This window comes from Thamnophis sirtalis, unplaced genomic scaffold (assembly GCF_051295495.1).
Source record: "Thamnophis sirtalis isolate CommonGarterSnake01/CBP01778 unplaced genomic scaffold, rThaSir2_p1.2 scaffold_12, whole genome shotgun sequence".
NCBI classification, from domain to species: domain Eukaryota; kingdom Metazoa; phylum Chordata; class Lepidosauria; order Squamata; family Natricidae; genus Thamnophis; species Thamnophis sirtalis.
This window is the reverse complement of record NW_028261392.1, coordinates 35,529,116-35,544,118: the sequence shown is the minus strand read 5'-3', so window position 1 is coordinate 35,544,118 and position 15,003 is coordinate 35,529,116. Positions and strand designations below refer to the sequence as shown.

At 39.4% G+C, this 15,003-nt stretch overlaps 1 protein-coding gene across 12 annotated transcripts in view; it reads right to left on the bottom strand.

Annotated features, from left to right (window-relative positions):
• The window catches only part of INPP4A (inositol polyphosphate-4-phosphatase type I A), a 102,991-nt gene that overhangs the window by 45,230 nt on the left and 42,758 nt on the right, over positions 1-15,003 (bottom strand). For all 12 annotated transcript variants that reach the window (XM_087726582.1, XM_087726583.1, XM_087726584.1 and 9 more), the window contains 9 exons: positions 14,322-14,519; positions 13,124-13,168; positions 12,292-12,410; positions 12,070-12,186; positions 10,856-10,935; positions 9,572-9,683; positions 8,996-9,086; positions 7,525-7,672; positions 2-132 (listed from right to left, as the gene is read on the bottom strand). In XM_087726582.1, the coding sequence (XP_087582708.1) occupies positions 2-132; positions 7,525-7,672; positions 8,996-9,086; positions 9,572-9,683; positions 10,856-10,935; positions 12,070-12,186; positions 12,292-12,410; positions 13,124-13,168; positions 14,322-14,427 (949 nt within the window). In that variant the 5' untranslated portion in view covers positions 14,428-14,519. The remainder of the gene's footprint in view (position 1; positions 133-7,524; positions 7,673-8,995; positions 9,087-9,571; positions 9,684-10,855; positions 10,936-12,069; positions 12,187-12,291; positions 12,411-13,123; positions 13,169-14,321; positions 14,520-15,003) is intronic.

Sequence of the window (15,003 nt, the reverse complement as noted above, 5' to 3'; positions counted from 1 at the left end):
CCTTTATACTGATGAAGATTTGTCATGTTGTCCTGATACGTCAGAATAATTGTTTGGTACTGAGTGACTATTTGCCGACGAAGACTTTCCCAGCAAGGTGACAGCTCTCCCAGTTCTTCAAGTTCACAAATCCTACCAAAACATCCACAAAGAGAGTAAAATACTATTAGATCAGTTATATACTAAATGAAAAACAATATATCCTCCTCGTCTTTTAAAACTATCTATTCAAGCTTACCCATGGACTACTTAAATATTTTATTTTAATTAGAAAACATTTTGAATTTTTTAAGGCCTATGTTAAGCCGTGATTTTTTCATATATTTTTTTCATAAATGATTTTGTCCTTACATGGAGAAAGGTCAAATATTAACCACATTCATATCCCAACTGTTTAATTATTACATTTTCCAGAATTAAGTGAGACTGATGGCTATCAAGTAAATTTTTTGTTTCTTTCAAGCTCTCGTGATGATGACATGCCAGCCATCACCCGTTGCTCTTCCAGGTTCCAGCACACACATGCATGCCGGCCAGCGGGTCTCTGTGTGCTGGGAGTGCTGGAAACAGGAAGAGCAGCTCTCTGGTGCACATGTGTGTGCTGGGAAGCTGAGCTTCCAGTTTCTGGTGTGCACATGCGCCTATGTTCCCGTTTTGGCACTTGGTGCCAAAAAAGTTCGCCAACACGGCTCTAGTGGGTCAAATAAACACTTGAAATGGTTTTAAATCCAACAGATTGCAATTTCTAAAACTCGGGAATTCAGTGGAAATTTTTCTATTGAATTGTCTGCTACTAATTCCAAATCCAAAACACTCTGGATGGAAAATACAAGTTCTATGTAAAGTGCTGAAAAATATTACTTTTTACTGATGTGATTTCATCAAGTTCATTTTTTTCTTTTCAAACTAATCTCTCTAAAAATTTTTCTTTCCAAATATATCAATTTGTAAATACAAGATATACAGTACCAAATATGGAAGATTTTATAACATATTTTTACTAGATCATTCTCATTTGCAGAAAAAGCGGCATTGGGTCACTCAATTTATATCCATACTTTCAGCATTTGGAAAATTATATCAGTACTTCAGCTCACTATAGAATAAAACTAAATAGTGTTGAGATTGCTCATATAACATAAATATGTATGCTTTACCAACAGTAGTGGATTAGACATCCAATTCATTCATGGATCTTATTGAGTGAGCAGAGCTTAGACTTCTCTCCGCTCAATCTAATTGAGTCAGTCAGTCATTGCTTCCTAGCTCAGTCTAGCCAAAGTCCATGCTGGTTGAGAATTTGGGGAACTGAAGTCACACATATCTGGGTAGACATTAGGTTGGGAAATGCTGAATTAGACAAAATGTCAAGGGCGGAAAAAGTTAAATAAATATACCAAAAAGCATTATTTGTCCAATTTATAGCAGCTGATCTACTAAAATTAAGCATTTGATGGTTAATCACAATTAATAGAAAAATAATGATATATAGCTGTGATGGCGAACCAATGGCACACCTACCAGAGGTGGCATGCAGCGCCCTCTCAGTGGGCATATGAGCCATTGCCCCAGTTCATCTCCACCATGCATGTGCACATGCCTCCCACCAGCCAGCTGGTCTTTAGGTCTCTGCCGCTCATGTATGGGGGGGGCATTTGTGCACATGGCATTTGGGGGGGTTTGGGCATGTGCATAAGTGCATACACACACACACACACACCCTTTGGGCATTCGGTCCAGAAAAGGTTAGCCATCACTGGCATACGAAAATCTGGTTTCCTGTAATACTCCCACAGATCCCTCTATGTATGTTCTACATTGACCTATCTATGGATATCTGCTAATTTTATCCTGAAACTGCTCTATTGGGAAGTGCTAATCTTGGCAAGGCCTAATTTAAAAACTTCTGATTGACTGCAAATTACTGAAAAGGAACTGGATAATCCCAGACCTCCATTAGAAGGTGAGAACCATCTAATCACTGTATGAATTACACTGCAATAATGAATCACAGAAGCTGATGACATTTACAGACATCATAGTTTAAAATACCAAAAGGCAATTTTTCAACGAAGGCATATAATGCCAGGATTCTGAGACAAAAAGAAAGACTGCAGAAAACCTAGTAATTTCTCATTAAAAATTTATCTCAAAGCCTGAAACTGCTTTTTATATAGCTCCGGTAATATAACAGCAATTAGATCATTTATCCTGTACACTCATTCTTACAACACAATTACGACAGTGATGTGACAGATTCCCTTTATAGCCAAAAAAATAGCAGGAATGACAATTAATCAACAAATCACTCAATCCATCTTTTCCCAATCTAGTGCGCTACAGAGATACCTTGGACGTGTGATGTCATCCAATCCCAACTTCGAAGTCAATTGTCTAGTGGCAATTGTAGGCCCCAGATTGGACAAAGCACTGGCATGAGAATGTCAAAGATGCCTTCCATGGTAAGAGTCAGATGGGATTTTTTTTCTATCAGTTTATTTACAATACTGAAAATAATCTAGGACAGATATTATCATTACCTTACTTCTACTGTTAGGCCAATTAAACCTGGATTCAAAGTAAATTATGATGAAAAGTAAAATGAACCCCAAATAAAATAGATACCCAATGACAGAAATATCTGGACCAGCAAACTATGTTTGTTAAAAGTGTTGAAAATTATATTACAGGTGTCAGCAGTTGATAAATTAATGTTTCAGTTAAGTATCCCACCCCCTATTCTTCAGAATTATCCTGAATGAACAGAAGATGTGAAATCATTCATCCTATCCATGCTAGTGAAACTTCTGAATACTTTTGATTGGTCATTGTATTACACAGCATTCTGAACTTCATAGGCAGAGTTCTTCTCAAATTTTTATAAACTAGTATTTCAGTATATAAAATTATCTGGATATCAGAGCACTCTTAGCAAGGAGTTAAGCTAGGAGCCACATCTTCCAGAAGACTCAATGCAGCTGCTTTGAAAGCTGTTCCCAGCTACTTCTGCATACATGTGCATGCACAGGGAACACCTCTGCTGGGACGGCACACAGAATAAAGCAGCTCTGTGAAGTGACTCATGAGAAATCCAAAGTAGCAATTGTTCTGTCCCCCCTTCTCAGCTCGTTAACAAACGGCAGGCAGACAAACTTAAAAGGAACTCTCTTTATCAGTCCTCAGCTCAAACTGGCTGCGAGCCCAAAATAAACAGAAATAAAGTCTCTTTCAAGTAGATAACAGAATACAAAACAACTCTTACAAGCAATGCACTTCTCCAAGTGTAGCCTTGAATCAGGGTTACAGGAAACAAAGCACTTCTCCAAGTGTATCTTACATAAACCACGACTGATGATCAATCAATGTTAAACGAACCAAGGAACGTTGACTCCTGCAACCAGGGCGTGGCACCATCCGTCCTTTTATCCCCAGAACACACCACTCACAAGCCCCAGCTGCAGTGTTAATCTTGCATCCTGAAAAGACTCACAGAAGACATCTGCTGAGTCACAACACTATCCCCCACCGCAGGGCCCATTCCCCGGGTTCCGATGGTCTGGATGCAGTGGGAATGACGTGACCACAAGATGACCCACCCCCGTTTCACTTGGTGCCTTTTTCATGAGTCCCAAACCTCTGGAGGCATGTTTCCTTCCGCCCTTCACGGCGTCGACACCCCATCCAGGGTCCTTCACCCTCTGCAAGGTCGACCCACCAGCCCCCCTACTGTCGGAGGTTGACGGCAGCTCTAACCGCTTCAGCCGAGCCTTAACACCCTGTCTATTTTTTTTTTTTTATTTTATTGGGAATTTATATGTGAGTAAGACCTTGTCTAGGCTCCTTCACCCTCTGCAAGGCCGACCCACCAGCCCCCCTATTGTCGGAGGTTGCTAACAGCTGCGGCCGAGCCCTAACACCCTGTCCTGGGTCCTTCACCCTCTGCAAGGCTGACCCACCAGCCCCCGTACTGTCGGAGGTTGACGGCAGCTCTACTAGCTCCGGCTGAGCCCTAACACCCTGTCCAGAGTCCTCCACCTCCTCCAAGGCCAACTCATATGCCAGCTCACCACCGGAGTCTGGCGGCAGCTCCACCGACTCCTGCCGAGCCACCACGCAATCCCCTCCCACAGAGCCCTTCCCCAGGTTCCGACGATCAGGGTGCAGCCCAGAAGGGGTGGTGGCGGTCTCCACGGAAGACGGTCCAAGACACTGGTGCCCCACCAGGAACCTAGAAACAAAGTCCAGTGCTGCGGGGACCAGAGTCGACAATGGTTGGAATCTTGGTGGAGTTCTCCTTGCAGACCTGGCCCATTGGCACTGGGCACATGACTTCATGCACCTCCGCACATCATTTTTCAGATGGGGCCACCAAAATTGATGGCAGGCCAGGCACAACGTCCAAACAAACCCCCAATGTCTTGATGCAGACATGCAATGAATCTGCAAGAGCACCCGTCGAAGGGTGTGCCCTGCGGGAACATAGAGCCAGCCCCGACACTTCAAAAGATCCCCTTTCAAAGTCCATGGGGACGCCGGCCCCACTTCCACCTTTCGTCACTCTACCCAGTCATCACCCCGCTGCGCATCCCGTACCAGAGACTGCATGCTCACGGGATGACAAACGGCAGCGCAGGCTGCAACGGGTAGAACAGTCCGAGGTGGAAGCAAGTTCGCAGGGTCAGAGTTCTCTACATTACTCGGCAGGGCATCCGCCCTGGGACTCCCCACCCCCTGAACGCACGCTACCTTGTGCGAACGGGGTATCACGTCCGCACAAACGTGCTGGTTGTCCGACATGATAGTGCGTTGCTGGGGGACGGCTGCAGTCCGCGCAACCCTTCTGTTCTTCTTGGGGCAGCTCCCCGCTAAGTGTCCAAGATCCCCACAGTAGAAACACAATCCCTCCGCATGTCGTCTGTCCATCTCTGTCTGTGACACTCAAGGTCTGACAGCACCCAACTCCATGGGCTCCTCCCAGTCCACTGCAGTCCCTTGCTGAACCAGCATGCTGGTGGTCTCCTGGAGTACACGGTGAGGCTTTCGCCTCTGCAGCCGAGCGTCTATCCGGAGGCCCAGGTGGACCAACGCGTTGAACATCGGTGGCCTGTCCGCTAGTTCATCCTGCACGGCCTCAGACAATCCATCCTGGAACGTGTCCATTAGAGCTGGTTCATTCCACGTGGAATCCTGGCTACGTAGCCTGAATTCAGTCACATAGTCCTGCAATGAACCACTCCCCTGCTGCAGTGATTTCAGACGTCTAGCAGATGTTTCCCCCTTGATAGGATCTTCAAACATCTGTTTGAAGTACTGGCAAAAACCCTGGAAGTCATCCAACAAAGGACTCTGCTGAACTAACAAGGGGGTGGCCCAACGGGCAGCTGTGTCTGAGAGCAAACTGATAATGAATCCCACCTTCATCTGGTCAGTGGGAAAGTCCTCTGCTCTCAAACTCAGGAACAGCTGGCATTGTCCCAGAAACGCAGCAAACATGGCCAGACTCCCATCATATTTATCTGGCATGGCTACTGGGCACTTCCTCCTTGGCTGGGGGGGGGGGTTTGCAGCTCTCTGCAACTGTTGAATTTGGTCCGACAACATCACGATTTGTTGTGCCATTAGTCTATTTTCAGCCATCAACTGCTCCATAATTACGGAAATGAAGGCTTGTCAGGCAGGAGTCAATCTCTTCTGTCCCCCTTTCTCGGCTCGTTAACAAACGGCAGGCAGACAAACTTAAAAGGAACTCTCTTTATCAGTCCTCAGCTCAAACTGGCTGCGAGCCCAAAATAAACAGAAATAAAGTCTCTTTCAAGCAGATAACAGAATACAAAACAACTCTTACAAGCAATGCACTTCTCCAAGTGTAGCCTTGAATCAGGGTTACAGGAAACAAAGCACTTCTCCAAGTGTATCTTACATAAACCACGACTGATGATCAATCAATGTTAAACGAACCAAGGAACGTTGACTCCAGGGCGTGGCACCATCCGTCCTTTTATCCCCAGAACACGCCACTCATGAGCCCCAGCTGCAGTGTTAATCTTGCATCCTGAAAAGACTCACAGAAGACATCTGCTGAGTCACAACAGCAATACCAAGCAGTTGTTTCATTAAGGTGGATCGGTGCATTCTACAGAACTGCTCTTTGGAAAGCTCTACTACTCTATACATAACATGAAACAAATCCTGTGAAGTGTTACTGTACAGTACTCTAGTACTTTGATGAGGCTGGTGTGTTTTGAACACTTCTTTAACCAGTATCTGTTTTGCTTTTTATTTATTTAAAATTGCTATTTGTTTATATTAACAAATGAAAATCAGCCAATAAATACTTGCTGTGTTTCAGAATTTGATCGTATAAATTTAAAACAACAATGATAAGTAAACTTATAAATAAATACAAAACTTTACATCATGTGTTTTGGGGTGGTGGAGTAATTTCAAAGCAATCAAAGCAAATTCCAGAGGAAACTGAAGGCAAACAAAAATTATATGCTTCTCCCATGAAGCCATTACACAAAAATAATTGTTAATAGTCATTTTATATAGTGATTTCCCCCCTATAAATAGTTTTCTAAAACCAGCCTTGAATCAGAAGCTCAAGCAAGAAAAACTCAGCATGTAGGTAAATGGAGGACAAATTGCCCCCATACGAGTGCCAGTGTACACCTATGATAACTGAAACAACAGATATTTGCCTAAACAACAGCAGCAGCTGCATAGTCTGGAAGAGAACAGCACACATCCTATTCTTTCTTTCTTTTTTTTTTTCATTTATTTCACAACATTTTACAGCATGCTTATTCCTAGAGGACATTGGTTGGGAGACAAATAACAAATCAAACAATTTTCAAATAACAGCATTAATGATGACTAGCTTTGACTTGGTGAGATTTAATCCAGTCTTGTTTTTCACTCACTGACTCCAGGTACCAGTTTTACAGCATCTTTGGCTCAGCTTGATGAGATAATATAAAACATCTCCACATTGATAACCTGGATCATAACTCTGAACTCTGAATCATAATGGTTTCCCCAGTCAGTCTCATGAATGTATGAATTAACATGGAGAAACAAGAACACTAAAATATTCAACACTCAAGTTTACAAGGACTCAAAATGTGATTCCCATGACTATGGATTGTTAGTCACCATTGAGGAAAGAATGGAACAATCACAGAATGGTGCTCCCAGTTTACAACCCTGAAAACAATCCGAAGGATACCAAGGTCAATGGTATCAATGGTATTAAACACCATTAAAAGCTCCAATACTACTCCCAACAAAGTTCCATCAAATGTAAATCAACCAAAGCGATCAATGCCTTTTCTACCCTGTAACACTATAGAACAAACAAGTAATTGTGCTGCATTATTTTCCAGCCTACCAATTATTTACAAAGAAATAAAAGAAAGGTGTCAGCTAATCACTATAAGCAGTGTGCAAAGCTGAACTGTTTGCCTTAATATTGTATTTCCTCGTTAGCATCAACAGTTAAAACTTTATTGCAATGACTTTTACCTTGCAGCATCTTCCTCTAGCAGCAATTTCACAAATTGCCTGGGAATGTGTAAAGAGAGCACACTCTCTCCCATTTGCTCCAAAATCCTCAGATGGTTGCCATCAGTGGTAGGAAAACGATACATCCGACAAATGGCACCTCCAAACACTAAAATATTAAAACATTTAAATAAGTACTTCATTGCAATTAGGCCATGCAAGCTCCATTCCCCTAACACATTAATTTAACAAACCGTTTAGAGACGCTAGAAACCCTGTTAACCTTGAAATGCTAAAAAACCTACTTAGCACATCCAAGCATATTAAAAGCATAGCTTATAAGGTACACTCCTCTCAACAAAAAGCAGAAACAGAAAGTTGAGTTTTGATACAATATGCACAAAAGTTGACATTGAAAAGATTGTTAAGTATTGTATGACCATACAAATGAATATTTAGACTGCAATATTCAGGTCTTCCTAGTTTTTCAGCGTAATGCATTTAGTGATGAGACAAAAGATAGACTTATGGACTGTTCTTGTTTGAAGAACAGTTCTTTTCACTCTGCCATCCATGCACCTGCCTTTGATACCACAGGCCCTGTATGTTTCAACTTAAAAGGAAGACACAACAGAAAGATTGGACAACTAAAATCAGAACCTATGCTGGAAACAGTTACTATGTAAAGAGAACACAGGCTAATGTGCATTCACAATATGTGAATGCCTTTTTAATCACATAATATTTAAGACAGAAACATCAGTGGTGCTAAGCTTTAAATAGTCCTACAAGCATATTAGAGGCTTCTGATCAGTTTCTTTCAGCTTGCAAATTCTTTTGCATCCTCATGGCCTCCTAAAGATCATGGCTTAGATTCAAAACAACACAAAGCTTACAGCCAACTCCCCCTCCCTCTGAAAAAAAGCCAAGAGATCTCTTATGCATAGACAGATGTACAGTAGATCAATGCCGTATTTTCATCTGCATTGCAATCTAGGCCAACTACTTCTGGTGAAGTGACTTCTGCCATCCTCCCCCGCCCTTAATCTAAGAGATTTCAGTGAAATCCTGGAAAAATATTTTTACTTAGAATAAAAGAGAACAATGATTTAATCATTTCTGCACATAGATGACTGACTGACCATAATGCAGATGTAGACGTGTTCAAATGCTTTTATATAGTTAAATCTGTGATGTAGCACAATTTTAAAGATTTGAAAACCATAAAATAATGCAACGGAGCTTTTCCTCTTCAGTATTTATTCACTCTTTTCCATTCACTCTTAAGTCAGCTCCGATCAGTCCCCCTAATACTGATGATGTTAATATTCATTGGATCTTTTCTCTCCACAAAGCCAAATGGAAGAATCCTTTGTCTGATCAATCTGATTACATAAACACTGACATAATATATGGAAGAACAGGCATGACAATGGACTAGAAAAAGACAAATTAAGATGCAGAATACCCATCCATTCAAGAAGCTATTTACCAGATTTTAATAGTGCATCTTTTCGTAATGAAGCATATTTGGATCGGATTCCTAAGGACTCTGTCAAACTTTCATCAACTGGTAGCACAGTCTGAAAAAAAGCAGGAAAACTTATTAATTACAAATACAGAGTAATCAAGCATCATCATTTGTAAGGGCTTCTCAAACTGAAGGAGCACCCTAGAAATTCAGAAACTTGACAAACAACAGATTCCTATAAGTGGAGTTGCAAAGCGCCCCAACCAAGATACCTCAATTCCTAAAATATATTGTATTTGTCTGAGAGGAAAACAACAGTTCTTTTTTTTTTTTAAATCATCACTAATTTACTTCTAGCATGAAAAAGATGTCTTAGATTTATTGATAACACATTAAAGAAAGCAAGTAAGCTTTTTCCTCATTTTCACTTTTGCAGTTGAGATGGTAGTTTATACAGGTCTCTTCCTTTTAGATACATAACAGAATATTTTTATCCAACAAAGGCTGAACTGCTTTAGGGAAAAAAAATTGACTCTGAGGAATGGTGTGGGAAGAATAAGAAGAGTTAGATATATGACAGAAAGACAGCCAACTCACCCTTCCATTAATAGTATCAGGAGATCTGGTCACAGGAGGCCTTTCGTCTGTGTTTTCTTCCATTTGCCATCCTATGGCTGTAATGTTCCCGACACGGTCATTTTCAGCAGATCTACAATGTACAAATTACATGGGATAAATCAATCAAGGTCTATGAGATACAACAGTGACCCTTTCACGAAGAGAGATACAATTGTGCAAAATGGCAAAATTGGACTCACTCTGGCCTCCAAATTCTGTTGTTTATAAAAATGTTATTTCTTGAATGGGATTTTATTCTCAGTGAAAACAAGTCTAATCCCAAATTTCAGACTCATAATTTTGTCAGTGGTAAAGCATACTAAAAAAAGTTGAGTGCACACCCTTTTATTCTTCAGTCTAAGCCACATAATATCTTTTGGAAATAAACAATAATAAACAGATATAGTAAATAAACTATAAACATGTATAGTATAGGTCTTTACCTGGCTCAATAGTAGAAAATACTCAATAGTATTTTCTCATTATGAACTGGGAAAAGCTTGAAATTTTTAATATGGAAACAAAACATTCAAGTAAGAGTTTTAGGAATAAAATGAACAAAATGGGCCTCTTTAAAACAGAAAATATTTAGGACTTAAAATAATTTTAAAGAAACAGTATCTTCACACTCAAAAAGGAAAGGCAATGTGTCAAATATAACCAATAAATTATAGGATTGTATCCTTTAGAACAGGGATCAGGTATGATGGTCCTTTTATGACTTAGGGAATTCAATTCCCAGAATTCCTGAACCAGAAAGGGGGCATTATATCCTACCTTTGCTTTAGAATGAGGGTATATATAATGAATATTTATACATTACAGATATAATGGTGGAAGACAAATATTGTATAGCAAACTGAAGAGGTCAAATGTAATCGATGTGTGGAAAACCTAAGATTAATCATGGATGATTAAGTCCAAAAATTGGGAAAAACAGAGAAATCCGGAATTACAGGAAGATTGGGATTTGGTAAATTCAGTGATGCAGGAAATAGAGCAATCAATTTTTGGGAAGAGAATATTCACAATATTCAGAAAAGCTTCCCTTTCATCTGTTTCCAAAACTAACCCAAACTCTAGTGAGAGATTGCTCCAGAGGTTAGTGTTACTACAGAGAGACAATTGTCTTAAAGCATAAACCTTTGGTTTTGATATGAGTTTTAAAAATGAATTAAACCGAACTAGCATGCAATTAAAAAGCCTGACTTTCTTCAATTAGCATACAGATTATTTTCATATGAAACAAGACTAAATACTAACCTTAGTGTTAAGTGCAGCCTATGACTTTTCTCCTTAAGTAGATCCTGTACAGCAAATATCACAGAACCCAATAAATACATCTGAAGAAAAAGAACAAAAACAGTTCAGTAATAAATTATTACCATTTTTAATTCCAGTTTTGAAAGGCCATTAATATTTCATGTAAAACTAAGTCAAAAATTTGATAGAACAATCCCTTTCTCTCTCAGTTCTCACTCAATTCAGAAACCATGCATCATAGAACCCAGTAATTATAATTCAGAAGCTAAATGATGAGTTAAGGGCCCAAGCATTTAACATAGCTAATAGGTATATAATGTTGTATGTAATAGGTATCTACCATATAATACATAATAGGCTTTCATTTTCCATTTTTATAGTAAATACATGACTCCGTAATCCAGTTACCTCTTGTTTATGTGTTGCTAACCAATGCAAATTCTATCAATTCATATTTAAAATGGCTTGCTTTTGACTGCCTCCATATTAAGATTATACATCTATAATATAAACATTGTTTATCTATATCATGGGTGTCAAACTTGCAGCATCACATTGCTATCACATGACATATTGAGACATTTTCCTCCTGCGATGGGCATGGCCTACCCATGATGCATCTGGCCTGGGCCGCCAGTTTGACATCCCTGATGTATATAAACATGAAAGAGGAAGAACTTTTTTTTCTTTACTTTATGGGGATAATTTATGAAAACAAGAAGAGGAAAGAACCACTAAATGTCCATCATAATTATTTTTTAGAATTCAGATCCAAAGATTCATTTCCTCCCTGCCACAGCAAGGAAATCTTTGGTTCCATTTTAAAATAATCCACCAACTATATACTATGTTTAATTATATAGCATACTACCATCCTTTTTTACTCAATAGATAATAAGCAGGGACATTTAAGATTCATTAACAAGGTAGGGTTGCAGATTTCCTTTTCACACCTGCAAACCCCAAAGAAAATGCCAACCCAGCATTAGAAATGCAGCTGGGGTGATTTTCACTTAATAAATATACAGTATGGCTCGATTGAATTTGTATGTATTTTTGAGCAAGGCATGTAATATGTTTCATATTTAATATAATCTTCAAAATCAGGCTCAGACTGTTATATTTATAATAACTATAATAATGCCATGGCCTCCAGGATCAAAAGCATGCAAGCTTTGGTTCAGATGTGCAGCAATAAGATATTTTAAACTTACAGTTCCCTGAGATCTATCTTTTACATCGTATATAGAAAGCTTAATTTGTGTCATCTGATTAATAAGAGAGTCTTGAAAAAAGGCAATGCTGCTTAGAAAGATGGGATTATTTGTGCCCTGTAATGGAAACAAAAATATATGTATATCAAAAATTAGTAGAGACAAATTGGTACCAGTTGAATTTAATCAGGTTACTGATGTGGCAAACACAATACAACCTACCTCAATAATTTCTGTTTGAGCATGCTTTGTCCAGAATGCTTGAGGTGGTGTAGTTACACTCACTGCTACAAAACAATTTGGCTTCCTATCTAGTGATGGAGTTAACAGTTCACTGCAAGCTGTGGAAAATCAATAGCACCGTTTGTACACAATGAAGGAACTGAATTTCACAAATAGAATACAAGAAATGAAAAATTGTCACTTGCTAAATACAAAACAATCATAATTGCTGCCATTCTGATACACGTTATACCACAAAACACTAGGCTTCTGTCTGAAATAAAGAACAAGTGAAAAGAAGAGAGAGAAAAATAGAAGATACTGATTATGGAAACAATAGTGTGAAAAATGCTTATCAATTAAAGTTTAATTATAACTTAAAGTTGGATAATTTTCAAGGATTAATGAGAAAAAACAGAATTAGTGCCGGCTGTATATTCAGATGACATATTTCACACAAAGGTGTAGAATGGAAGATTGATCAAAAGTGGTAGTGTGCAGAAACAGATTATTAGAATAACAAGCTGCCCAGTTTGTATTAATTTTGATACATTTCTGACATATTTTACACTGCTCTTGCTATTTAATGTTTTAATTTAACAGGCAGTTTTCCTAGAAGGGTGATATATTTAAAATAAATTACCAAAATTAATCCAAAATGATAAATCAGAAAGTGCTGGGGAAGGTAGCTCTAAGTGTGATAGGATCTTGTAAAATACATTTTTCTATAACCAACCATTAAACTGTACATAAACTAACCCCTATATAAGCAGCAAGTATAAAGGTAGTATTTTCAAATGAGTGAGGAAAAACATATTATGAAATTACTTACCTAAACTAAATTCTAAGATTGGCTCGTCTGGATCTTGAATGTTTCCTGTAAAGCACAAAGGTTAGCAAAATTGTGTGCTGCTTTTGGAAAACCCAAATTATTTTTCAGAAAGACTGAAAAGATCCAATAGAATCAAAAGAAATAAAATAAATTGATCATACATTATGAATTTGCCCTCCCCAGATTCCTAGAAAGCCTCGAGGCTGGGGAGGGCGAAAAATGCATGCCAAAATAATTCTGAAAGTGACTCTAGACTTTCAGAATTATTTTGGCACGCATTTTTCGCCCTCCCCAGCCTCGAGGCTTCCTAGGAATCTGGGGAGGGCAAAAACCGCCTCCATCTCCCTCTCCCCACAAGGCCCTCCAGAGGTTTCAGGAGCTTCCTTGAAGCCTCCGGAGTGCGAAAAACCGGCCCTACGAGCAAACTGGAAGTTCGGGAATGGACTTCCAGTTTGCAGTATGGCCGTTTTTTGCCCTTCACAGACTTCAGGGAAGCCTCCGGAGGGTGAAAAATGGCCCTACAGACAAACCATACGTGACTTCCTGTTTGGTCGTATGGCTGGGTTTTGCCTCTGGAACCTTCAGGAAAGCCTCCTGAAGGCAAAAAACGGCACTACGGCCAAACCTGAAGTGACTTCCGGTTTGGCCATAGGACTGTTTTTCGCCCTCCAGAGCCTTCTGAAGGGCGAAAAATGTCTCTACGAGTAAACTGGAAGTCTGAACTTCCAGTTTGCCTGTAGGGCCGGTTTTTCATGCTCCGGAAGCTTCAAAAGAAGGCCAAAGTCAGCATGCGTGCTGGAGCTGACAGAGCAACGCCTCATGTGCCCTAACAAATGGCTCCGTGTGCCACTTGTGGCACACGTGCCATAGGTTCACCATCACGGACCTATACTATATATGTTTATAGTTTATTTACTATACCTGTTTATTGTCTAAATGTAGAACCTTACTTTTTCACCATAAAATTTCATTTTCATGGTCAGACCCAATGTCCAAGTCTGTCAAGATCCTTCTGTATCTTAAGCCTATCGTCTGTAGTGTTGCTGTTCATGCTAGCTTGGTATCATCCACATATATGATGAGTTCCACTTCTATCCCCTCATCTAAATCATTGATGAATATATTGAAGAGTACTGGGCCTAAGACAGAGCGTTAATAATTAATACTAGAAAAGCACAGGTAGGGAACAGATAATCACCTGTCAAGGATAAACCTGACATATCAGAGGCAACATCAACAGTAGAGGCCCGCTGCACTACACGGGATTTTGAATTATGTCGGGGGCTGAGATCTTTCACTGACATGTTGTCATGAGGAAGCCACTTCTTTATACTGCTTGAAGCATCCAAAGAGAACAGAGATTTGGTCTTTTTGCAGCCCTTATGATGTTAGCATGCTAAAATTAAAAAAAAAAGTAAAGTAAAGCGCAAGTGAAATTTGATTTCACACGACAATCATTTTAATGCTTATTTTACCATTCAATTAATTAAATAAATAATGATAATATTAACCCTTTGCTGGTGATGTTAACAGTATACCATTAGCTTTAATAGACATTAACTTTTAAGTCAATAAAGAAAACATGAGAAATAAAACATGAATCTCAAAGTTGCTCTATCACAAACATAAGTACCCTAGCCATAAATTGAGCCAACTGAGCTCTGTGACAGGAATCCTAAATAACTTAATATTGATCTCTTTTTGCAACCAAAGGTAAGACTAACCACAACCTGCTTGAATTTAGATGCCATGAAGAACTGGAACCAATCTAATGAAAGTGATCACAGGAGAAGAAAAGAGAAACACACAAGATTATCTTGCTTTCCCAATTGTATATTGTATTTTATTTCGATGCCAGAATTAAGCTGATTCAAAATTGT